This window comes from Phocoena sinus, chromosome 3 (genome assembly GCF_008692025.1).
Source record: "Phocoena sinus isolate mPhoSin1 chromosome 3, mPhoSin1.pri, whole genome shotgun sequence".
Taxonomy (NCBI): domain Eukaryota; kingdom Metazoa; phylum Chordata; class Mammalia; order Artiodactyla; family Phocoenidae; genus Phocoena; species Phocoena sinus.
In genome coordinates, this window is record NC_045765.1 from 14,032,573 (window position 1) to 14,057,742 (window position 25,170).

The following is a 25,170-nucleotide window of genomic DNA, read 5'->3' on the forward strand; positions in this document are numbered from 1 at the left end:
TTCCAGAACTGTAAGATCTAAATCTGCATTGTTTTAAGCCACTAAGTTTGTAGTAGTTTGTTACAGCAGCAATAGGAAGCTCACACAGAAATAAAACTGACTGAAGCGCCAGGTGTCAGAATACGGTGGGGGAGTTGCATGAGATTGGGGGGGAGCGGGTGGTGAGGTCAGATTGATATGGTCTGAATGCTTGTGCCTCCCCCCAACTTCATATGTTGAAATCCTAGCCCCCCAAAATGATAGAATTAGGAGGTGGAGCCTCTGGGAGGTGATTAGATCATGAGGGTGGAGGCTTCATGAACGGGATTAATGTCCTTATAAAAGAGACCCCAGAGAGCTCCCTGGCCCCTTCCACCATGTGAGGACACAGTGAGAAGGTGCCTGCTAGGAGCCAGGAAGAGGGTTCTCACCAGAATGCGACCATGCCGCCGCCTTGATTTTGTACTTCCCAGCCTTCAGAACCGTGAGCAATAGCTGTCTGTTGTTTATAAGCCATGGTTGAGATGTGTTTGTGTATTATGGGGAAACACGGCAACAGGAGGTCCAGTTAGGAGGTTGTAGGACCATCCAGGCAAGAGCTGATGGTGCCTTAAACTGGAAGGTGAAGGGGATACGTGGGGCAGGGGATGGAGGAAAACAGATGGATTCAAAATTATTAGGAATAAAATCAACAGGGTGTTTGATAGCAAAAAATACCCCCTAGTTCTCAGCATAGTGGCTGGCTTCAGTTAATGTTACTGAACGATGTTGATTGAGTGACTAAATGAATGACAGGGATGCACCCAGTGTCCAAGGGAGAAGTTGCAGGACCCAATTATGGTTTTCATGGGCCTGAGGAAATTTCACCTTCATGGACCCCTTCTTCTGTAAAAAAGGATAAAAAATTATTTTTTTAAAAAAGTTTATTTATTTTAAAATATTTATTTACTTATTTATTTAGGCTTTGTTGGGTCCTAGTTGTGGCATGCAGGATCTTTCATTGCATCACGCGGGCTCTTCATTGCAGTTCGCTGGCTTCTCTCTAGTTGTGGTGCGCGGGCTGCAGAGTGCACGGGCTCTGTAGTTGTGGTGCATGGGCTCCAGAGTGCATGGGCTCTGTAGTTGTGGCATGCAGGCTCTCTAGTTGTGGTGCATGGGTTCAGTAGTTGCCGTGTGCGGGCTTTGCTGCCCCACAGAATGTGGGATCTTAATTCTCCCAGCAGGGATTGAACCAGCATCCCTTGCATTGCAAGACAGATTCTTAACCACTGGACCAGCAGGAAAGTCCCTAAAAAATCATTTAAAAACTGCATTTGTATAACTTATATGAGGTCACTAGAGTAGTCAAAATCATAGGGACAGAAAGTAGAGTGGTGGTTGCCAGGGGCTGGGGGAAGGTGAGGATAGGGGATTATTGTTTAATGGGGGTAGAGTTTCAGTTCCGCAAGATGAAAAGAGGAATGAATGGCTGGTGATGGTTGTATAACAGTGTGAATGTCCTTAATGTCACTGAACCAGACACTTAAAAATGGTTATGATGGTAAATTTGTGGTATGTGTATTTTACCACAATTAAAACAAATCCGGCATTGCTATAAAGATAAATATAATCCAGGCTGAAGTTATAATTTTAATAATTTAAATATATATAATATTTTATATAATCATATCATATGACATACTATATTGTACATAGTGTAAATATATTATATACTTATTTTTATATAGTTATATGTTTCTTCTGACTTTAAAAGAAATTAAAAAGAAAACATTTTCGTGGGCCCCTCCAGCGTCTGCTGTGGCCAATGCAGAAGTCGGCCCTGGGAAATTGGCAGCAGGGAGGGAATGCATTTCAAACATGGTGTGCGTCAGGCTCATTAGAAGTGCAAATTCCTAGACCTTGTCCCCTGAGATTCAGATTCTGTAGGTCTGGAGTGCGGCCCAGGAATCTGTATCATTGAAGGGCACTGTAGGTGTTCTCATGCAAATGACACCTGGATCATTCTTTGGGGACAGTGCAGTATCCCCATGTGGGGACATCCCCACACCTTTAAAAGTCCAGACTTAACCCCTCACTTGCTGGGTGGCATTTTAAATCTTGCCACTGCTCTATTTCTTCATCTCTAACATGGGGATGATGACATTCACCTTTTAGTGTCACTGAGAGGCTCCCTGGGTGCCCGCAGCTCGACTTAGGGGAAGCAGCCAAAATCTCATCTCTGAGGCAACTGAGGGGATTGTGCAAATGCTGTTGGGGAATATTGGGTGAGCCGAGGTGACAAACCGGGTCTGTGTCGGCTAGGATGAGGGTGGCAGGTTGCAACCCAGAGGGTAAGGCATTGCATGCAAGGTTTGCATCCCCATGCAAGGTTTGCATCCCCATGTAAGGTTTCTGGGGAAGATGGATGGACAAAGATGCAGACAAAGGGGACAGTCCCCAGGCCCAGGAAGGACCTGGAAGGGGCTCAAAAGTCAGAAGGGTGGTGATGACTCTATACCCCAGGAGGATGGATGCACTGTGCCAATGGGCTCCCTTTCTCTTTTGTTTTGACCATTAGAGAACAGTGGCCAAGAGAGGAAGAAGGGATAGGGGCATTTATTCCCCCGGCAGCCACATGGCATTTCCTTCCTTCTTGCACTTAGGAACACCAGACAGTACTTTTCTCCTTCTGACCACCTTGCCCCTTCATACTTACGAGTGGCAAATGTGGTTCCTCACAATAAGTAACACCTTGGGTACTGTGTTATCCCTTGAGGTTTCCCTACATCCTGCCTACACCTCTGCAAATACAGTCCATTCTCATTATTCATGGAGGTTACGTTCTATAAAGTTGCCCAAATACTGAACCATCACTCCCAGAAGAAACACAAAAAGTAGATGCTTGTGAGCCTCTGGTCCCATATTTATCAACCGATCAACACATAACCTTGTCTTATGTGTGTTTCTGCTTAAAGACGACTTATTTAATTAGATATTGTTCAATAAAAATATTATACGTTAATGTGAATCATTGATATTGAACTCAGGGGCAACAGCGCTATAACTTATGCCTGAAGCGAACCTGTGTAACACACGCATTTTCTCTGTAAGGCACGTGTCAGCCTTCTTGTACTTGGGAACACGAGACAGCACTTTGGCATGATGATTAAGAGCTGTTTAAAACAGTGAAATCACGAGCGAAAAGCCCAAAAATACAAAAGAAGTGCCAAAAAGTAGACTCGGAAAGGACGCTTGTTTAGGGATGAGACCTGAAACAGGAAGGCAGAGCCTTGTCTTGCTGTGACTTCTGGGATTGTGCGGTCCGGAAGCAAGTCTTCTACTGCTCCGTGCATGCTCTCAAATGATTGGAGAAGTGCCACGGTATTGGGGGTTTCGAATAAACTTTAGTGAATTAAGTGAATTCACAAATACAGAATCTCTGAGTCATGGGGATCAGCTGTTGTTTCTTTGTTAAAATTCCTTCAAATTGTGTGGGCTATCTGCTTCCTGTTGGCATCCTGATGGGTACAGGGAGGAAGTGCCTGAAGAACATTCCCAGGGAAATTAGAATCCCAGGGAAATTCGAACCCTAGGGAACCCTTGATGGTCCCCAGGCTGTGGAGTCCCTCTTGAGATAAGGGAGCTGGCTGTGATGCCCAAGGACTCTGAGTCAGATACTGCTGGTTTGAACCCCCAGCCCTCCTCCTCAGCTCTGTGACCCTGGGCACGCAGCTCTCCCTTTTTTCTGTGTATTTTCCTGTCAAACGAGCATAATTAGCTCCATCTACACTCGGTTGTTATGGTGAGCCCATCGATGCTTATAATTTGGCGTAAGAGAGAGCGAGCATTAGGGCTTCCCTGGTGGCGCAGTGGTTGAGAGTCCGCCTGCCGATGCAGGCGACACGGGTTCGTGCCCCGGTCCGGAAGGATCCCACATGCCGCGGAGCGGCTGGGCCCGTGAGCCATGGCCGCTGAGCCTGCGCGTCCGCAGCCTGCGCTCCGCAACGGGACAGGCCACAGCAGTGAGAGGCCCGTGTACCGCAAAAAAAAAAAAAAAAAAAAAAAAAAAGAGAGCGAGCATGGATTCAGACCCAGGTTTAAATCCTGCTTTGTCCCTTGCTGGCTCTATGACCCGGGGCAAATGATTTCACCTTCCTGAACTTCATTTCCTTCTCTGTAAAATGTCGACTGGGCTCGGTTGTGAGGGTGACTTTTAGCATATGCATGGCCAGTCTCATGAGAGAGGAATCGTGTGTGATTTGGTCCTTGCTGTATCCCCAGCACCTAACACAGTCTCTGGCATGAAGCAGTTGCTTGGGAAATATTTGTGGTTTGAATGAACACCCCTTATTCTATGTACAAGACACCCTGGAATCTTTCTATGAGAGCAGATGATGATCACAGCTTGGTGTGAAGAGTTCTGTGATGGGAGGGCGTCCAAGAGAACAGAGAGGAGAAATTGAACTATGCCTGAACGGGTGGGTGCAGTCGGGTGGGCTTCCTGTAGGAGACCACACTAGAGCTGCATCCAACAGGAAGATATTGGCTGCACTTGATCAACTTGTGAGCTCCCTGAGAGCAGGGACCATGTAAGCCTTGCTCACTGCTGCACTCCCAGCCCCTGGTTCAGAACCTGGCGCTTTATAGGGGTTAATAAAGGATGCTGTGGATTTTGAAGTATCCCCTCCCCCAGGTAAATGGAGAAAAGGGCAATTTTCTCCAGGGAGAAAGGGAAGCAGGGAGGGCTCAATTCCACCTCTGCGCTGGAGTTGCTTGGGGTCTGGGAATATAAACAACCTCCACTAGAGAGAGCTCCAGGGGAAGCTTCATCCCTGTGTGTGTGTGTGTGTTTTGTCAATAAAGGCAGAATCCGAGGTCTGCTTAGAGAGCAGGCTGTAGAGTTAGGTATTAAAATTCCATCTCTTCTACTTACTAGCTGCATGACCTTGGGCATCTGCTTAACCTCACTGTGCTTCACCTTCCTTAACTGTAAAACGGGAATAACAATTCACCTGCAGTTGAAGACATTTTATATGCAGCCACCATTCTATAGGTCTTAAATGCATGAACTCCTCTATCCTTACGACAAGGCTTCGAGGTGAATGCTGTAATTCTACATTTTACAGGTTGGAGACACTGAGGCCAGAGAGGAACAGTGACTTGCCTAAGGCCACACAATCTGAAATCGGGGAGCCAGGATTTGAGCCCTAGAAATACGGTGGCCAAATCCATTCTATTAACTTGCAGGATACACGACCTATAAAGTGTTATAGGGTAAGTGACCGGTAGGTGCCTAATAAGTGGTAATTATTAGGTTATTTTAAATTATAATTCTGCTAGAGGGAGCTCGGAGAGAGGATGGGTCAGGAGAGAGGGAGGGCCGCTGGGCTGTGGCCGACTGGGGCTACGGTGCGCCTGTCACTTGCGGGCGACGCCGGACTCCGCGCGTGGGGGCGTACGTGGGTCCCAGTCGTTGACCAGGCGCTGTGCCTGCTCATAGCACACGTTGGGGTGCCGCTGGCGGAGGCGCAAGCGCACCACGTTGTAGTCCACGTCCTGCCCGATCTTCTTGCAGTTGAGGCTCCAGGTGACGTTCTTGCGCATGGAGAGCAGCTCTTTCAGGTTCTCTTCCACATGCGAGATGCGGCGCTGCAGTTTGTCAGTGCCCTGGAGACGGGGAGGGGCCGTGTTGAGAAACAGGCGAGCCCCCGCGAGGCGCTATCTGGGATGCCAGGGCACACCTGGGCCAGGTGTGCGTGTGAAAGGACAACAGCTGAAGAGGGGAGGGGCCTCAGATGGGGGGGCACATCTGAGTCAGGTGTGCGTGTGAAAGGGCCTCGCCTGGGAAGGAGCACAGCTGGGAGGGGCGAGCCTCGAATGGGGTTGGGAGTTACACACCTGGGCCAGAATGTACTTGGAAAAGAACCTGTGACAGGGCGGGTATGAAGGAGGGGATGATGCACCTGCAGTTGCCGGGAGGAGCGGACCTTGGATAGAGGTGGAGCAGAGGTTGAGGGAACTTATTTGAGACAGGTGTGGGTATTGAAGAGCATCCTTCTGGTCGAGGAGTTGAAGGACTCACAGACCTCAGTGAGGGGGTCTTACCTGGGCTAAGTGTGCTTGAGAAACGAGTCTTACCAGGGCAGGGCTGCGCCTGGAGAGGGAGGGCAGGCACGGAAGGGGGATGGACAGGGGCTTACCTGGGCGAGGCGCGTGGCCTCCGGGAGTTGGGTGCCCACGTGTCTCTGATACATGCGAACCAGAGGTCTGTCCAGTTTCTCTCGAGTCTCCAGGTGACTTTTTGACAGAGGACCCTGGCGGAGTGTGGTGTGTAGAGCCGTGAGGCCCAGCCTACCCGACGCCCCTGGCCGCATCCCCGCAGACCCTTTTCCCAAACCATACCTTGACGAGGCCGCGGGTGATGCACATCTCCTGGCTGAATTTCGTGCACCGGTGGACAGTTGCCCTCATTAGTCCTAAGGTCATGTTCAGTCTATCCTGGGTGGGTGGGAGCACAGGGAGAATCCCATCGGCCTCCCGTCCCCTCTCCTCCTGCATCCCCCTTCTCCCGCCTCGGTGCTATAGCATCCTAGCCTCCAGCCGCCAACTCAGAGCGGCGCCGGCGGGGCCCACCTTCAGCTCCAAGGTCTCGCGCATTTTCTGCGCTAGCGAGGCGCACACGTGGTCGCTTATCTGCTGTTGCTGTTCTCGGGTGTCCTCCTCGTTCTTTGCCATATCTAGCAAAGTGTCCTTGGACTCCATTAACAGTCGCTTGGCTTCGTACAGCGCCGTGGCGCACTCTGACGGAGTGGGGAGGAGGGATGCGTGTGGGGTGTCAGGGTCTCCTTTTCCCAACCCTGGCTTTCTGCGTCCCCCTCACTATTCTCAGGTGGTGGTGGGCCCTGGGCAAGGGGGCTTTACTGATGGACTGGGAGAAAGTCCAGGGGAGGGGCCAATAGCGGGGTTAGTATGTGTAGCATCAGGGAGTGACTGAACGAGTCGGGGTGTGGGAAGCAGTAGTGCGCAGGGGAAAGAGCTAATCAAGAACGTGCGCTCTGCTGGAGACTGGCGCCCCTCTCTCTTGGTCGAGGGGGGCAGTTACCCGGGGAAGGTGGCAGCCGAGAAGTGGGAGAGAGGTGAGTACCAAGGAAACCCACTATAGTGGACTCCTTTCTGTGGAGTTTTACCTGGGGTATAGGTGCCCACAGGGTCTGGAGGCGGGGTTTTCAGGCCCTGAGTGCGCGGGGTGGGAACTCGGGAGAGGTCCACCCAAGAGTGGCGGCCGGCCTGCTCCAGAATCTTGTCCAGTGGCTGGTTCATTAGCTCCACAGCTTGGAGCCTCTCCTTACAGCAGAAGACCAGAGTGTCGCGGCAGGAGGCCAGGGTCTGGGAGTGAGGAAGGAGAGAGAGGCAGAGGTCAATTGTAAGCTGGGAGATTGGGGGAAGTGACTCGTGATCTCTCAGCTAGTGGCTGCAAAGTGTTTTGCCTCCAAACTGACTTTCTCCAGTCCTTGTTGCAGCCGGAAAGGGACAACCCATTTTCAAGTGGAAGCTCAGACGTACAATACTCTCAGCCTCTGTCCAGAAGCCTTCAGTGGTCCCCGGGTGGGGAGTAAGGAACAGTAGGGGCTGGTGGCAGCTTTCCTGTTCCCAGTATTAGTTGCTTGGGTTCTGTGCCTGGCTCTGCTCTGGGAACCTGAGAAAGCCCCTCCCCCATCAATTTCCCCATCTGTGAAGTGGAGAGGTATTTAGCTGTACCTACACTTTGGTCTTCTTGTGCCATCCCTTCTCCTCAATTGCATTCAGGGCTTATCCCACCCCCATCCCTAGTCTCCAGGTCTCCCTTCCTCTTTTCTACTCAGTATGAAGCACCCTCAGCTGTCTTCAGAGTTCCTCTTCCCAGGCTCTACTGCATCTGGATCCCCATCCCTACCCAAATCCTACTGCCACTATTATAAAATATATTGCATTCCTCAGATATCTGTGATTATTTGAAAGTCATATTAAAACAGACGACTTCATATATATATCCACATAAACACCACATTCATCAAAATATAGAATATTTCCATCACCTTAGAAATTTCCTTGATGCCCCGTACCTCTTTCCCTAGCAGATTAGCGAAGGGCTCAGTAAACTACAGACTTTGGACTGGCCATCCGGTTTTGTAAATAAAACTTCATCGGAACATGGCCGTGCTCGTTCATGTACATATTGTTTCTGGCTGTTTCTGTGCTCCACTGGCCAAATGAAGTACAGATCTTTCTCGAGTTACGACGGGGTTACATCCCAGTAAACCCACTGTAAGTTGAAAATAGTACGTTGAAATGCATTTAATACACTTAACTTACCAAACATCGTCGCTTAGCCTAACCTACCTTAAACGTACTCAGAAAACTTCCATTAGTCTTAAACGTACTGAGTACCTTAAAGGTACTGAGTACCTTAAACGTACTCAGAACACTTCCATTGGGCAAAATCATCTAACACAAGGCCTATTTTATAACCAAGTGTTGAATATTTCATGTTATTTATTGAATACTGTACTGAAAATGAAAATAGAAGGGTTGTATGGGCACAGAATGGTTATCAGTGTATCCACTGAATATTTCACGTAACTGCGCCACCAGGGAAGCCCTACAGTGTGCACTTTTAATGTCCAGCTTCTTTTGCTGAATATCATATCATCGAGATTCATCCATTTAGGTAAAAAAATGGATTTTAAAAGTCTTTCATTCATTAATGAATTCAAATGTTCATTAAGCCCTTCCTGTATGCTGGGCAGTGTGCCAGGTGGCAGGGATACAGTGGGGAAAAATGATCCGGTTCCTGACCAAAGGAAGTGAGAGGGTTAGCATGTGCAGATAAGATTGGATAGTGAGTGAATCAGAGAAATGGGGATTATCTGAAAGGGTGCATGGGATCAAAAGAGGTTTTTTTTTTTGTTGTGGTAAAATAGACATAGAAATTTGCCAAGGAAAGCATTTTAAGAGTACGGTTCAGTGGCATTAAGTATATTCACAATGGGCAACCATCACCACTGTCCCTTTTCAGAACTTTTCACCATCCCAGATAGATCTGTATCCATTAAAGGATAACCCCCCATTTGTTCACTGGTGAGAATGATCCAATAAAGAAAGAAATGTTGATGATGCGGGAGAAGGGGAGGAGGTAGGTGTGGCAGGTAGATAGAATTATAGGACTGGCACAGGAAAAATGAGAGAAGTTTTCTTCAGTGGTTTCCGTGCATTGGGGTCATTCACTGAGAGTGAAGAAAGAGCAGGGAGTTGGAGAGATCTGAAGGAAGAGAAGGTATGAAATAACTGGCACAGGGGGACAGCAAGCCTTCTAGAGACACACGGTGAGATCTCTGGGAAAGCTCTGAGTGTCAGTTTGAGATCCGAGTTCATGATTTTAAGTTGAAACACGTCTATTTGGTGTGAGCATTTTTCTCCTGGGTTTGTATCTGTCTGTCTTTTCCCAACTCCCAATTTCCCTTTGTCTCTTGCAAGCCCTTCCCTAAGGGGGCCACAGGGTCTTCTCCCTTGTCTATTTCAGACTTTCCTGAAGGATTTTTCAGGATCACCAGCTTTAAAGGAACATGACAGCGGCCTGGAGGTGCCGTAGGTTGAGTGCAGTTAAGGTTCAGCACCACGGACAGTAGGTGCACCAGCTCCTAAATCCTTTCCCCCAACTCCACTCCCCCAACCCTGGCCGCTCCCTTCTTTGAATGCCCCTATAATATGAACTCCTTGAGGGCAAGGCCAGTTCTGTACTGTTCACAACTTTGTCCCCAGTGCCAAGCACGGTGGTTGGGCCACCGGGGTACTGGATTAATATCTGTCAAATGGAAGAGTCAAAAGTACACACAGGGGCTTCCCTGGTGGCACAGTGGTTGAGAGTCCACCTGCCGGTGCAGGGGACACGGGTTCGTGCCCCGGTTCGGGAAGATCCCACATGCCGCGGAGCAGCTGGGCCCGTGAGCCATGGCCGCTGAGCCTGTGCGTCTGGAGCCTGTGTTCCGCAACGGGAGAGGCCACAACTGTGAGAACAGTGAGAGCCCCGCATACCGCAAAAAAAAAAAAAAAAAAAGTACACACAGGCTCCATGAAACATAAGTACTCTCCCATCTCCATTAGTGATCTCATAAGGAAATCCTTGTTGCGAGAGTGAAGGATTCAGTGAGAGACCATCTCTGGCTGGAGCTGACAGAGACAAGCACATAGTACAGTGTAAAGAGCTCAAGACGTCTGAGTTAAATCATGAGGAAGTTCTCCCACTTCTGGGTACATATCCAAAGGAAATCAGGACCTCGAAGAGAAACAGCTCCCATGTACATTTCAGCATGATTTACAACAGTCAAGACATAGAAACAATCTAAATGTCTGTTGACAGATGAATGGATAAAGAAAATGTGATATAATATAATATATAATACAGTAATATAATAATAGTAGTAATTTCCAGTAATAACAATATTACTATATTATGTTATTACTATACTAATCATATATAGCAATAATAATAATATATTAATAATCAATAAATTATGTAGATATCAATATAGTATAGTATATAATAATATATAATGAAATATTATTCAGTCTTAAGAAAGAAGGAAATCTTGCCATTTGTGACATCATGGATGAGCCTGGAGGATATTATGCTACGTGAAATAAGCCAGATGCAGAAAGGTCTCGCTTATATGTGGAATCTAAAATAGTCACATTCAGAGAGGGAGAAAGTGGAATGGTGGTTGGCAGGGGCTGAGGGGAGAGAGAAATGGGGAGATGTTGGTTCAGTTGTACAAAGTTTCAGTTATGCAAGATGATTAAGTTCTGGGGATCTAATGTAACTATAGTTAGCAATACTGTCTTTTATAACCGAAATTTGCTAAGTGTTCTCACCACACACACGAGGTGATTATGGTGATTATTTCACAGTGTACACATATATCAAGTCCTCAACTTGTACGTTTAAATATATACACAATTTAAATTTGTTAATTGTATCTTGCTAAAGCTGGGGAAAAAAAGACACCTGAGCTGAAACCACAGCCCTACCACAGGCTAGCTCCATGCCTTGGGTGAGACCATGTCTTTCTGAGCCTCAGTTTCCCCCATCTCTAAAGAGGGGATCATAGTTCTATTTCACAGGAGGATTTTAAAGACTTAGTGACTGCACAGGGCTTGGCACAGAGGGGGATGTTCATTGCTATTTTGAGGCCCAACTCCATCTCTCAGAGCTCCAGTCTTTCCCTTTCATAAAGTGGAAATGCAGTGAATATCAGGTCAGGGTGGGGCGGGTGTGTGGGTTGAGGGATTTGCTGTTGCTACAGTCCCCAAGGTTAGAGCAGTTTGCCCATTAGGTGGCCAAGGGTCCCCCTCCAGCTCCCTTAAAGTGGCCCCAGGTATTCCCAACCTTGAGCAGGGCCTCTGATTTTTCCATATCTTTCTCCATCTTCCTCTTCATCCTCTTTAGTTCCTCTTTCTCCCAGGTAAGCATACTGTCAGCTTTGTCAGGGATCTGGAAAACAAGGAGAGAATCTTTCACACCTTTGGGAGAGGGCTGGAGGGAGAGTTCTCCTTCCAGAGTAGTAGAGGGTTTGCCAACCTCATAAACTCTGGCTTTGGGGAATGGAGTTGGGGGCACTCTCGCCTTTTGGGGATCTCACTCTCTGAGAAGGCTTTACCTTTTAGGGGGCTCTCACTTGGGGTAGGTCTTACCCTCTAGAGAGCGGGGCTGGGGGCTTCTCTCTTTTTATAGGTAGGAGCCCAGTGAGCTGGGATGGAAGTGACTTAAGCTGGGGAAAGGTTATCACCACTTTCTGGGGCTGAGGGTCCTCCTTCCTTGGTGATGGTCTTATCTTCTCTCCCTGGCTAGAAGTGGAGGAGTCTCATCATAGCGATGATGAGGGTTTGCCTTCTTGAGGTCTTACTATCTGGATCTGGGGGCTGGGACTAGGAATCCCACCCTGTGGGTGGGGTCTCATCTCTCCCCAGGGAGGCTGGAATATTCTCCCCTTTTGGGGTAGGGGTATGGGGTTTCACTTTAGGGGGAGGATTTCACCAGGGCTGGGACTAGGGGTCTTACCCTTTTCCCCTGGCTAGGGGCTTAAGTCTCAGGTGCAGGGGCTGGGAGTCCAAGGGTCTCAATCTTTATGCAAAATCTGCTCCTTTCTGCCTGGGTGAGGCCCCGGGAGGGGTTCTCACTCGCTGAGGCTGGTGGGGGACTTTGGTTAGGGTTTTAAAAATAAGCATTTTGAGGAGAGTTTCATCTGGGTTGGGACCAGGACATCACCCACTCTGCTCATCTGGGGGCTTCGTGTGTGTTTTCGGTGGGATTGGGGCACTGAGGGTCTCATGCCTGTGGGAGGGTCTCACCCTCTGCGCCTAGGGACTGGGTGAGTGATTTCATGTCTGGGCTGGGGGTTGTAGATTTTACTCTTTGGGAAGGATTTCATCTAGTCTGACTCAAGGGTCCCACCTCTCCCTGGCTGGGAGACTGGGATAGATTCCCCCTCTGGGGCAAGGGGCCTGAGAATCTCATCTCTTTGGGAGGATCTCCGCCTCTGGCGCTGGAAACAAAGGCACCTCATCTTGGGGGAATTTTCTTGTGCTCTCACTCAATGGAGCTGGGATGGGTTGGAGAGTTCTCTCTATAGGGTGGGTTTTGCCCAGGCTGAGCCTCTGGGAGCGGAGGCCTCAGTCTTTGCGACTGGGCTGGGGGGAATGGTGGTCCCACCTTCTCAGACTTGGGCCGGTAGCCCCGCAGCTTGACGCTCTGCTGGTTAATAAGCAGGGCCTTGCGCACTTCGCTGAGCCTGTGGTCGGTAGCCTCCCGCTGGCGCTGCAGCAACCGCAGCTGCCCATTGATCTGGTGCTGGGCGCGGCTGAGGCGGGCGGCAGTGAGGCGCGCCCCACGAGCGTGCGCGTGCACCACCTCGGCCGTCTGCAGGGCCCGCGCGTCGCGGTGCATGGGCAGCGGCAGGCGCGCATGCCAGGCAGGCGGCTTCATCTTGCCCTTCCACAACGTAACGCCCTCACCCGGCGGTGGCTTCTCCATGGTGCTGCCACCTTTGAGCATCTCCACGCGGAAGCGCCAGGGCAGGATGTAGGCGGCCCGGCAGAGGTGGCGCGCCATGTGTGGGTCCCGCACGCTGTCCTTGGGTTGCCACATGGTCACCGCCTCTCGCCCACAGCGGTCGGTCAGCTGGTGCGCCTTCTGTGTCAAGGCCTTGGTCGCCTCGCGCCATGCTGGAGGCCCAACACGCGTGTCCTGGCTGTGCTCAACCGGGGGTATCAACACGGGCATGGTCCCTGCTTGGTGTCCTCGCCTGGCCCGAGGTCCTCTCCAGGAGAGGCAGGGACCCCCAACGACACGCAACTCCTTCCTGGCCTGAAGAGTGAGTGAAGCAGAGCACCCATCACTATGACGACCGTGGCAACAGCGCAGGCAGAGTTCCAAAAGTGGGGGAGGGGAAAGGCTACAGGGAAGGGTTGGATGGACTCTGCTTTGGAGCCAGGCAGAGGTGGCTTGGAATCCTGGCTCTTTGAGAAAACCGACCTCATCTAGCCAGCCCCTCACTGTTGCTTCTTACCCTCCAGGAAAACGGGCCTTCTTCCAGCTCTGAGGACATGCTAAGGTCTTTCCCACTTCAAAGCTTTAGATTTCCTGTTCCTTCTGTGTAGTATACTCCTTTTCACCTCCTTCCCATGGCTGGCTCTTTTCCAGTCTTCAGAACCCAGCTTAAATATTACCATCTTTTGCGGAGCACAGGCTCCGGACGCGCAGACTCAGCGGCCACGGCTCACGGGCGCAGCTGCTCCGCGGCATGTGGGATCTTCCCGGACCGGGGCACGAACCCGTGTCCCCGGCATCGGCAGGCGGACTCTCAACCACTGCGCCACCAGGGAAGCCGCAAATATTACCATCTTAAAGGAGTCTTTCCTTAGTGCAATATCTAAGCTCTACTCTCTCCCATCACTCAGGATTTTTAGTGCAAGCCACAGCAAAGGAAAAGATGGTTTCCCGATCAGAATCACAGCCAAAAAATACAGAGACACGTGGTGGCTCTTGAGGGCACCATGGCAACCACTGCAGAAATCTCAGCTGCTGGTTGGCTGTCCCTGGGAATGGCACTGTTACTGCGACCAGCAACTGAGTCAGTTCTCTATAGTACCTGCTTTTTGCCTCCTTAGTTCCCAGGGTCCAAGGTGGCTGCATCTAATTGCCTGAGCCTGTGTCACATGATCATGCCTGAGCTACAAGGCAAGCTAGGAAAGTGACTCATGTCTGAACTTCCTGTTTCTATGGCGGAAGGAGGACTTTGTTTTCCACCCACCAAGACTTACATGATGTATAATTCCTCCCACATAGGAAGCCTCTCAGAGTCTGGGGAAGAAAAAGAGACAGTTGCCCTCAATCTCTCCCCCGTAATTCTCCATCACATCACCTCGTTTGTTTCCTTCTAGCAGTGGCATCTTCATCTGGGCCATTCATAGGCATCTCAAAGTCGACAGGTCCAAAACCACACCTTTGATTAATCTCCCTGATCTTTTTCCTCTGCTAGTGTTCTTTGACTTGATAGTTAGCCCACCATCCACCCCAGTTGCTCATGTTAAAATCTTAGGAAGATTCCTTAATTTTTTTGCATCCACATCCAATCCATCAGCAAGTTTTGCCTGTCCTACCTTCAAAACTTATCTCCGATATGATCTTTTGTTTTCTCCATTGCTACCAGCGGTATTCTCACTCTCATTCACACCATCATTTCTCACTCACCTGCTCTCCCTGTCTACCCCCTCCTCCCTTGCCTCCCCAAATTCATTCTCCACACTACAGTCAGCCCTATGTTTTAAACTAGAGCACATCACTTTCTCGCTTAAAAGCCCTTCAAGTGATTCTCACAGTACTTAGAATAAAATCTGAGATCTTTACTCAAAAGTGTCACTTCCCCGAACTAACTCATCTTCTATCTTCCACCCCCAGGTCCACTCCACACTGTGCTCCAGTCTCTCTGGCCATTTTTGTGTTCCTCTAACATGTCATGCTAGTTCCTACCTCAGGGCCTTTGTACTTGCAGGTACCCTTTTGGCTGAATCTCTTTCTCTCAAGATTTTTGCCTGGCTGGCTTCTTGGTGTCCTTCAGGAAGGTCTCACCTCTAAGCCAGGTCTTCCTTGACTACTCAAAAGCAGCTCCCTTAGTCTTACAGTCTCTTTACATAGTGTCTTCAGAACACTCTGAAAATGTCTTATCCATTTATTTGCTTACTGAAAAATTTTTTTGTCTCCCCCACCTACCCTGGAAGAATCCAAGAGTCTCGAGAGCAGGAACCTTCGTCTCAAGTGCCCAGCACAGCTCAGGGCACATAACAGGTCCTCAGTACACTTGGGTTGAAGGAATGGATGGCCTCAATCACATGCTGTGATAATTTTACTTGCTTCTTTTTTTGAGATGAAAGTTTCATAAATAAAATTAACCATTTTGGGCTTCCCTGGTGGCGCAGTGGTTGAAAGTCCACCTGCCGATTCAGGGGACGCGGGTTCGTGCCCTGGTCCGGGAAGATCCCACATGCCGCGGAGTGGCTGGGCCCGTGAGCCATGGCCACTGAGCCTGCGCGTCCAGAGCCTGTGCTCCGCAACGGGAGAGGCCACAACGGTGAGAGGCCCGTGCACCGCAAAAAAAAAAAAAAAAAAAAAAAAAAAATTAACCATTTTAAAGTGCACAATTCAGAGGCATTTAGTACATTCACGACGTTGTGAAACCACCACTTCTACCAGGTTCTAAAACATTTTTATCATCCCCAAATAAAATCTTGTTCCCATTCCCCTCTCCCCTCAGCCCCTGGCAACCACTATCTACTTTCCTATCTCTATGGATTTGCCGGTTTTGTATATTTCATTTAAACTAATCATACACTGTGTGACATTTTGTGTCTGGGGCCTCTTTCACTTAGTGTGATGTTTCTGAGGTTTGTCCAAGCTGTAGCATGTAACAGTACTTCATTCTTTTTTATGGCTGTATTCCATTATATTTATATATTGCAACTTTGTTTACTCATTGATTCATTGATGGACATTTTATGTATGTTTTACTTGTCTCCTTTGTCTACCTTCCCCATCAGACTGTGAGATTCATGAAGGCAGTGACCTTGCCTATTTTGTATATCACTGAAACCCAGCACCCAGCACAGATGGTGGCTCATAGTAAGTACTCAATAAACATTTATTTAATGAATACACGAGTGAAGGAGTGAATAAGTGTTTTCTTATTGAGTGAGAAACGCAAGGAAGAGAAAGGAATGAATGACCCTGGCTTTGCAAAATCAAAGGATCATTTAGTAATGGGGAGGAATAAGATGAAAAACTGAAGGATCCCAGGTCAGCCATGCTGGACACCCACCAGGAAGAAATGGGGGTAGGTAACCTTTGGTGATGGAGGCTTGTTTCAAGGAGTCTCAGGAATGCGGGTTTAGTACACACATTAGCCCCTGGGCCCAATGGTACCTGACTCAACAGATCTTTACTAGAGTCAGGATAGTACCACGGTCAAGATTCTGGAGTCAGATGACTTGGGTTCAAATTATGATTCTGACGCTTGCCATCTGTGTGACCTTGGGCAAGCCACCTGACTTCTCTGTGCTTCCGTTTCCTCATCTGTCAACTAGGATAATAGGATTGTGGCATGGATTAAATGAGTTAATATGAATGACGTGCTTAGCATGGTAACTGACACAGAGTAATCATTATGAAGGTGCTTACATTTCATTTTTATTAATTGAATAAATAGATGAATGAGCTATTTTAATACCAGGCCATGCAGAGAGGGTTTCACAAAGAACCAGGGAGATAGCTCATTTGGGACAATATTCTGGACTCAACCATCCACCTTTGCTCTGTTCATTTAATGCTTCCATTTTCCTAACTGGAGGATTTCACTGGATTGGGTTGCCACCTGGTGTATGGAGCACATCTATTGGGCAGTGTTTGTGCTGAGCTACCCGAGGGACACCTGTGTCAGACCTACATATGGAGGATTTTGGCTCCAACTTGGGTCTTTGGTGAAATTAATTAGGGCGATGGGTGAGGGTGTGGTCTGTCCCATTCTGGCTTTTAATTGGTTCTCCTCTTTCTTGCCAATATACTCCTAGTGTGTATTACATCGTCTGAGTATTGAAATTGGTGCATACTACTACCCATTGCTCAGTCTGCCAACTTCTCCTCATTTTCATCTTCCAACACAAGTTTGACTATATCAACCTCTAAAACTCACCTCCAGTTCCTGGCTTTGGTGGCCCGTTTTGGACACTTTTTTTTTCCCTATCCTGACACACATGCCCATATTTAGGAATAGGTGAACCATCTTCTGCACTGCTTTCAAAGTCTGCTGGTCAGAGCCTGGGTTGACAGGTGCTAGAGACTGAAAGTTTGTGTCCTTCCAAAACTCATATGTTAAATCCTAATGCCCAATGTGATGGTATTTGGAGATGGGGCTTTGGGGAGAGGATCAGATCATGAAGGTGGTGCCCTCATGAATGGGATTAGTGCCCTTTTAAAGGAGACCCCAGAGAGCTCCCTCACCCCTTCCACCATGTGAGGACATAGCGAGAAGAAGCTGTCTATGCGCCAGGAAGCTCTCACCAGACACAAAATCTGCCAGTACCTTGACCTTGAACTTCCCATCTTCCATAACTGTGAGAAATAAATGTCTGTTGTTTATAAGCCACCAGTCTGTTATAGTGTTATAGCAACATGAACTCAATAAGACAGCAGGTGCCTGGAAGGAACCAGAGCAGGGATGGGGTTGGCTCTCACTCTCCAAGAGATTGAACTATGTGTGGCTGAACAGAAATAATGAAGTTTAAAAAATGCTACAGAAACACTTACATACATGAGTTGAGGGCTGGGAAAATGTTTCACTACTCTCCAAGCCCAAATACCTTCTCAAGCTAACAGATAAATCTATTTTCATGAAATGAAAATAATGTATGCACATTGTGTAAAACACAGAAAATATGATGAGGAGAATAAGAATCATCTGTAATTTTACCATCCAGAGATAACTATTCTGAACATGTTTTGATTTCACTCTAGCCATTTCCCTATCTCCCCCCCTCCATATATATAGTTACAGGTATATACATCTCCCTCCTCCCAACATACTAAAGCTCAAATATTTCTAACTCAGGCCAGTGGGGAATAATATTTGTAAAATTAGCTCTCTGATTTTTATAACGAAGAACGCTTTACAGAAATTCCTTTTTGTAGCCATCTTTGGTGGGACCACCTGTTCTATATAATGAGCCCTGCAAAGTGGAGAGCAGAATTCTGCCCTTGCATTGAATAGAGTGAAAATGCAGAATGTATGAAGGAGGACCTTTTAAAACTTCTGGCTTTTCTTTCCTTTTTCTTTTAATGTTACATGGAGATGCCCTTCACTCTGAAATCTTGGCAGGTAATTATCAGAAACCCTTTTTTAGGTTCCCCGATGTCTTCCCTTCTGGGGCACCGGGTTCTACTTTTAGTAGGTGCCCCCTTTCTCTTGGAGATAATCACATCAATTGGTCTCTTGTTCCAGGGGGATATGACCTAGAATCAGTTTTGTCTTTGAGAAATGAGGTCGCTTTCCTGGGGGAGGTGTCAGGAGACTGTGGGAAGCCCCAGGCTGGGAGAGGAGGTTCTTCCTGGTTTTTCCTGGTCACCTCCTGCAGAGGTGGTGACCGTGCTGGTCAGTGAGGGATAAAGACTGGTCCGTATGTCTCTAGCCCCCATCAGTCCTCTGAAATGGTCTAGGCAAAGGTTATCAATGTCCTCCTGCAACCGACCAATTCCTAGTTTCTTTTCCATCCAATTCAACTTGACCTCTAGGCAGTATTTGAAATTATCAACCACCTGTAACTTGAATGTCTTCCCCTATACTCTTTCACACTCTTCCCTTTTGCCTTTAGTCTTGGTCCTTCACTGGCTGATTGTCTGCCATCCACCCTCAAATACTGAGTGTTCTTTAGGTGAGTTAAGCAGTCTTGAAGATGGCTCCTAGTGGTCCCCACCACTGATCTTCATGTCCTGTGTAATTCCCTCTTTTTGAGTGTGGGCTGAACCTAGTGACTCACTTCTAATCAATAGAATATAGTGAAAGTGATAGGATGCCCTTTCTGAGATTAGGTTATAAAGAGATCATGGCTTCTGTCTTGCTCACTCTTTCAGAAAAGGAGAGGCCACATGGCAAGGAACTGAGGGAACTTCTGGTTATCAGCCACTGAGGACCTAAGACTCTCAGTCCAATATTCGTGAAGAACTGAATTTTGCTAACGACCCCATGAGTAAGCTTGGAAGCATATCCTACCCCCGTCTAGCCTTGAGACTAGATAGATGCCCTGGCTGACATCTTGTCTGCAGCCTGCTGAGAGACCCTGAGCCAGAAGACCCAGCTAAACTCTGCCCAGATTCCTGACCCACAGAGACCCATGTAATAAATGTGTTGTTTTAAGTTTTATGCTGCTAAGTTTTGGGATAATTTGTTATGCAGCAATAGCTAGCTAATACATTAGATTTCCATTCTCCCTTCACTTCTCATCCATCGCCTTCTCCCTGGAAAATCTCATCCATATTAGTGGATTTGGGTATCACTTATTTGGTTAGGATGACTGTGACTTTAAGACCAATGGGTAGGTTTAGTGAGATGAGCCTCAAGTTTAGAATAGCATCCAAATACCTTACCATGATCTACAGAATTCCAGTTCTTTACCATCTGGTCTACCTTTTCTTCCCCCTATCCCATCACTTTGTCCTTGGATCATGAAGCCATGCTGGTGCTCAGACTCCTCAAACTTATTTAATCCCGTGATCTTTGTACTTGCTTTCCCCCTCTATGGAATATTCTTCCCTCTCGAATGTTTTTCACCTGCATTTTAATATGGTTTACTCCCTCTCATCTTTTAGGTCTCTGTCCAGGTATTGTCTCCTAAAGGGCCTTTCCTTGACCATCTGAAGCATCACACTGCCATGTTGTGCTGCATCTCTCCTACATCAGTTTGTGATTCTCTCAATTCCATCTCTAAATATCAGCTCCTTGACGGGGACCTCACCTGTCCTAGTCATCACTGAATCCCTGGTGCCTAGCCCAGTTTCTGGCACAAAGCAGGTTCTTAATACTTATTTGTTGAATGACTGAATGATGGTGGCCCTACCGTGATTGGACTTAATTCATGTGTGGACCGACCAAAGACTTTCTGCTGCTTCTGCCATGGGCATTCCTGTTCTGGTTGCTCAACTTCCAAGTGTCCTTCTTATGAGGGATCCCAAATTAGGTGGGAGGCAGGACAGATGAAGGGCCTTGCCCACTTTCGTGGGTTGAAGTGTGTCTTCCCCAAAAGATATGTTGAAGTTCAGATTTCTTGTACCTATGAATATGACCTTATTTGGAAATAGGGTCTTTGAAGATGTAATTAGTTAACATGAGTTTATACTGGAGTAGGGTGAGCTTTTAATCTAATGACTAGTGTCCTTGTAAGAAGACTATGTGAAGAGACAGAAACACAGACATGGAAGATGGCCATGTGAGCAAAGAGGCATGGACTTGAGTGATGCCTACAAGTCGAGGAATGCCAAGGATTGCTGGCAACCACTAGAAGCTGGAAGAGGCAAAGAAGGATCCTCCCCTAGAGCCTTTGGAGGGAGCATGACCCTGCCAACCCAGGGTCAAACCAGTTTGGTTTCAGAATTCTGGGCTCCAGGACTGTGAGAGAATAAATTCCTATTCCTTTAAGCCACCCAGTTTGTGGTAATTTGTTATGGTAGCCCTAGGAAACTAGTACAATGGTGTCTGTCTCTTTAAGTCTGGGGTCCCCTGACTACTTCTGGCCTGTCTCTACATAACACTTCCTATCACCTGTGCACACTGGAAGCACCCCTTCAATGCTCAAAATGCAGAATCAGAGAGAATCAGTCATTTCTTCTCCTGGCTGTCTGAGCTCATCTTCTAATTTCTAGGTTTCCCACCTTCACCTTAAACCTTCCTCTCATCTCCTGCTGGGGACTCCTTTAAACCAAACTCACCAGATCCCCTGAGGCATGGAGCTCACTGATATGGTCCACAAAGATCTGCCTCCTTGGGTTCAGAGCAGGTTGGAGGTAGATGGAAAGAGGATGTGAGGGTCCACCAGAAAAATCTGTCTTTCCTAATGGATTGATCGATTGATTGAGTTATTTGACAAATATTTACTGAGCACCTGCTCTGTGTCAGGCACTGGGCTAAGAACCAGGAGAAGAGCGTGACAAGACACAGCCCCTTCTCTCATGGACCTTCCCATCCAGTGGGGGAGGCAGAAAATGAAAAGCTAAAATAAACCACCAAGGTCATGTCAGATAGAGGTAATTGCTTAAGTTGCAGTGACAAATCATAATAATGACAGACAGAACAACAAACTGCCAAAATGACATGATTCTTATTTTTTTTATTGTGGTAAAACACACACAGCATAATGTTACCGTCTTCACCATTTTTAGTGTACACTTCAGTGGCATAAGTACATTCACCTTGTCATGCAACTATCATAACCACCCATCTGCAGAACTTGTTCATCTTCCCAAACTGGAACTCTGTCCCCATTAAGCACTAACTCCCTATTCCCCCTCCCCGGAGCCCCTGGCACCCACCATGCTACTCTCTGTCTTTATGAATCTGACTGCTCTAGGGACTTCATATAAGTGGAATCATAGAGTATTCGTCCTTTTGTCTCTGGCTTATTTCACCTAGCATAATGTCCTCAAGGCTCATCCACATTGTAACATATAGGCACGATTCTAATTTTGAACTGGGAAACATATCCCCACTTGGAAAGTAACCCACCAACATTTTTTTTTCTGTTTGTTTTTTCTCCCATCAACATTTTAATGATGATTATGAATAGGATTTCGGTGACGTTTTTGTTTCCTTCTACACTTTTTGCATTTCCCAAATTTTCTACAATGAATATGCATTACCTCCATCATAAAAAAAGTCTTTAAAAAATTTACCCTCTGTTTATCTCTCTTCCCTGTCAGCAATGCTGCTAGGGCTCCCCAGCTCCTGGATGTGCCACCAAAGACACTTCTACTACTACAGTCTACTCATTGCCTGGTTATTTTTTTATTGCCTCTTCTGAATACCTCTCTAGACAGGAAGTCTCAGCAGGAAGCAGATATACCCTCAAACTGGATAAGTTGAGGAGAGTTTGGTGAAGGTGTGGTCGGACAGCAAGGAAACCACATGGGATGGCACAGTAACAGAGCTAGCGGCACCTGGTTAACAGTTGTCCATCCCTGGAAGAACATTCTGGAGAGGTGGGAAGCAAAAGCAGAGAGAGAGGAGGGAGCAGTTACTTCTAGAATTTGGAGAGGGCCACCTGCCAGGACCTGTGGTCTACAGTAGGGGTCCCCAATCTTTTTGGCGCCAGGGACCTGTTTCGTGGAAGACCAATTTTCCATGGACGGGGTGGTGGTGGCGGGTGGTGGTACAGGTGATAATGTGAGCGATGGGCAGCGGCAGGTGAAGCTTTGCTCCCTAGCCCGCCACTCACCTCCTGCTGGGCGGCCCGGTTGCTAACAGGCCGCGGACCCAGTAAGTGGCCCGGGGGTTGGGGACTCCGGTCTACAGTCTAGGGGTACAGACATCTGCAGTGAGTATGTAGGGAGGAACCTGAGGGAAAAAATACCCTGGCCTCACTCTCCTCCATCCCTCTGCCCTCCTGAAAGGGTTTCCCTTGCCAGAATCCAACCAGAAGTCAGAGAGCGAAGGGAGCCTGTTGGTATGATCCGTGAGGGTCAATGTCCTAGGACACAGAACGAAGGGAGGATGGAGAGTGTCTTAGGCGGCATTATGGAAGTTCTCCAGGGCCATTTCTCATTGAGATAGAGCTCTGAGCGCAGTGCTGGGTTTCCCCACCCAGTACAATGATGGGCACAAAACAGGTGTTCATTAATGTTGAATAAATAATCATGAACTAGAAGGAGACAGATTTTTAAATTGTAAAACACAGTTAAGGTTTACTACTGTAGCCATTTTTTCCAGCTTTATTGAGATATAATTGACACATAAGATTGTGTAAGTTTGAGGTCTGCAATGTGTTTTTTTTTTTTTTGCGGTACGCGGGCCTCTCACTGTTGTGGCCTCTCCCGTCGCTGAGCACGGGCTCCGGACGCGCAGGCTCAGCGACTATGGCTCACGGGCCCAGCCGCTCCGCGGCATGTGGGATCTTCCCGGATCGGGGCACGAACCCGTGTCGCCTGCATCGGCAGGCGGACTCTCAACCACTGCGCCACCAGGGAAGCCCTACAACGTGTTGATTTGATATATTTATATGTTGCAAAATGATTACCACCATAGCCATTGTAACTATTTTAAAGTCATCAGTTAGTTTTATTCTTTTTATTTTTTTTTATTTTTTGGCTTCGCCACGCAGCATGCAGGATCGTAGTTCCCCAACCAGGGATCGAACCCGCACCCCCTGCCTTGGAAGTATGGAGTCTTAACCACTGGACCGCCAGGGAAGTCCCTAAAGTCATAAGTTAGTGATGTTAAGTACATTCAAGATGTTGTGTAGGTATCACCACTACCTAGCTCCAGAAATGTTTAATCACCCCAAAAGGAAACGCTGTACCAATAAAGCAGTCACTCCCCATACCCTCCTCCCTCTAGCTCCTGGTAACAACGAATCTGCTTTTTGTCTCTATAGATTTACCTATTCTGAATATCTCATATAAACATAACTGCAGGCTGAATTTTGCAGGTAGGTAACTTACACCTTCATCTCTGACTTCCTTCTCCCCTCCCCACCCTGAAATTCTGCTTGTAGTTTCAGACACTTTGCTTATCAGGCCACTCTGGTAATGAGGGTGGGGTCGGAGTATGGGGGCCTAGCCTTCCTCTTCCCCCTCCCTTGCTCCCTCTGGAGCCCAGGGGATGAGGGGGAAGCTGCCAGTGGATAATGAGACCCCTTTCTCCCTTAATGACTCTGGGGGCTGCGGGGATGCCGCAGGCTAGCTCTGCCCTAATTAATTAATAGGGAGTGCTTCCCACAGAGGAATTAGCCTCGATTCCTCCATCTCAGGCTCCTGTTGGCTCAGCCGTGGCTCAGGCCCCACCCCACAGCTGGAGCAATCATCTGGGACAATCTGGGGATGCTCTATGAGGGCTGGCCTGCCCTCCTAATGCTAGGGCCAGAGCTGGAGCCTCTGGTCAGAGTGGACCTGGGGTGGGCTCACACTCTGGCCACACCATTTATTAACAATGTGGGCTGTAACTTAACCTCTCTGAGCCCCCTTTACACCTATAAAAGGGAGCCAGTAGCCTTTCCCTTATTGAAAGAATGAGAGAGAGACACAGGGCCAGGCTGAGGGTGAGGAGAATGAAGCACTCACCTGGGCTGCAAAATGTTTAGGAGAGCCGAAAGAAACTCTGTAATTAAGATAAATAATATTAGAATATTAGTATTGGAATATTAACTTTGAGAAGTGATAGATATGTTTATGGCCTTGAGGGTGGTGATGGTTTCATGGGTGTATACTTGTTCCCAAACTCATCAGGTTGTATACGTTAAATACGTTCAGATTTTTACTGGTCATTTTACCTCAGTAAAATGGTTAAAAAAAAAGAAAAGAAAAGAATAGGGCAGTGAGATACACAGTGAGTCTGTGTGTAACTGTAATTTTGAAATAATGAAATAAGTCAGATTTTTTTCTTTATAAATTATTCTTTGGGGATATAGTTCTGTTATCTTTTCCCCATTCAGAGATAATAAAGATAGTCTCCTAGAAAAAAGATAAATAATATTCCAACGTGAATAATTAAAAAGTCACACAAAATTAATGCAAAAATCCGTGGTAAGCAAAATATCGAGATGTTAAAGACAGAAATCAGTACGAGTATTGAGCTGAGCCATATGGAAGTCTGAAGCACAAGGAGAAACCAGGAATTCTGATCCTGTCTTTATTTGAAACGTTGATATTTTGTTCATTGTGGATTTTTTGTATTAATTTTGATTTTTAAAAATATTGCATTGAAATATTATGTATATTAAATGTCGAGTTTTTTGGGCACTCCTTTACTTTTCCTTAAATTGAGGTGACATTCAAACAACATGAAATTAACCATTTCAAAGAGTACAATTCAATTACTCAGCCATAAAAAAAGAATGAAATAATGCCATTTGTAGCACCAGGATGTAGCT

General features: G+C 47.4%; 2 protein-coding genes across 8 annotated transcripts in view; one reads left to right on the forward strand and one right to left on the reverse strand.

The window, feature by feature from the left end:
• The first annotated feature begins 349 nt into the window (after positions 1-349).
• SLC1A6 (solute carrier family 1 member 6) overlaps positions 350-25,170 on the forward strand; it is a 52,189-nt gene continuing 27,368 nt past the window's right edge. For 2 of the 7 annotated variants that reach the window (XM_032628864.1, XM_032628855.1), the window contains exons 1-4: positions 359-463; positions 5,085-5,232; positions 16,087-16,168; positions 23,677-23,730. The gene's annotated coding sequence lies outside the window, so the exon portion shown is untranslated. Of the gene's footprint in view, positions 464-5,084; positions 5,233-16,086; positions 16,169-23,676; positions 23,731-25,170 lie in introns of all 7 variants that reach the window. The other 5 variants (XM_032628857.1, XM_032628858.1, XM_032628856.1 and 2 more) reach the window with 5 other exon arrangements.
• CCDC105 (coiled-coil domain containing 105) lies at positions 5,277-13,386 on the reverse strand. The gene is made up of 7 exons (XM_032628865.1): positions 12,704-13,386; positions 11,381-11,485; positions 7,146-7,344; positions 6,592-6,758; positions 6,361-6,456; positions 6,159-6,272; positions 5,277-5,625 (listed from the first exon to the last, which is right to left on the reverse strand). The coding sequence occupies exons 1-7, from the start codon at positions 13,271-13,273 to the stop codon at positions 5,377-5,379; spliced, it is 1,500 nt and encodes a 499-aa protein (XP_032484756.1). The 5' UTR covers positions 13,274-13,386; the 3' UTR covers positions 5,277-5,376.

Coding starts and splice junctions, on each gene's coding strand:
- CCDC105 (XM_032628865.1), bottom strand. CDS start 13,273: ATGCCCGTGTTGATACCCCCGGTTGAGCACAGCCAGGACACGCGTGTT. Junction 6,273..6,360: donor TCACCCGCGGCCTCGTCAAG/GTATGGTTTGGG, acceptor ACACTCCGCCAG/GGTCCTCTGTCAAAAAGTCA. Junction 5,626..6,158: donor AGGCCACGCGCCTCGCCCAG/GTAAGCCCCTGT, acceptor CCCCGTCTCCAG/GGCACTGACAAACTGCAGCG.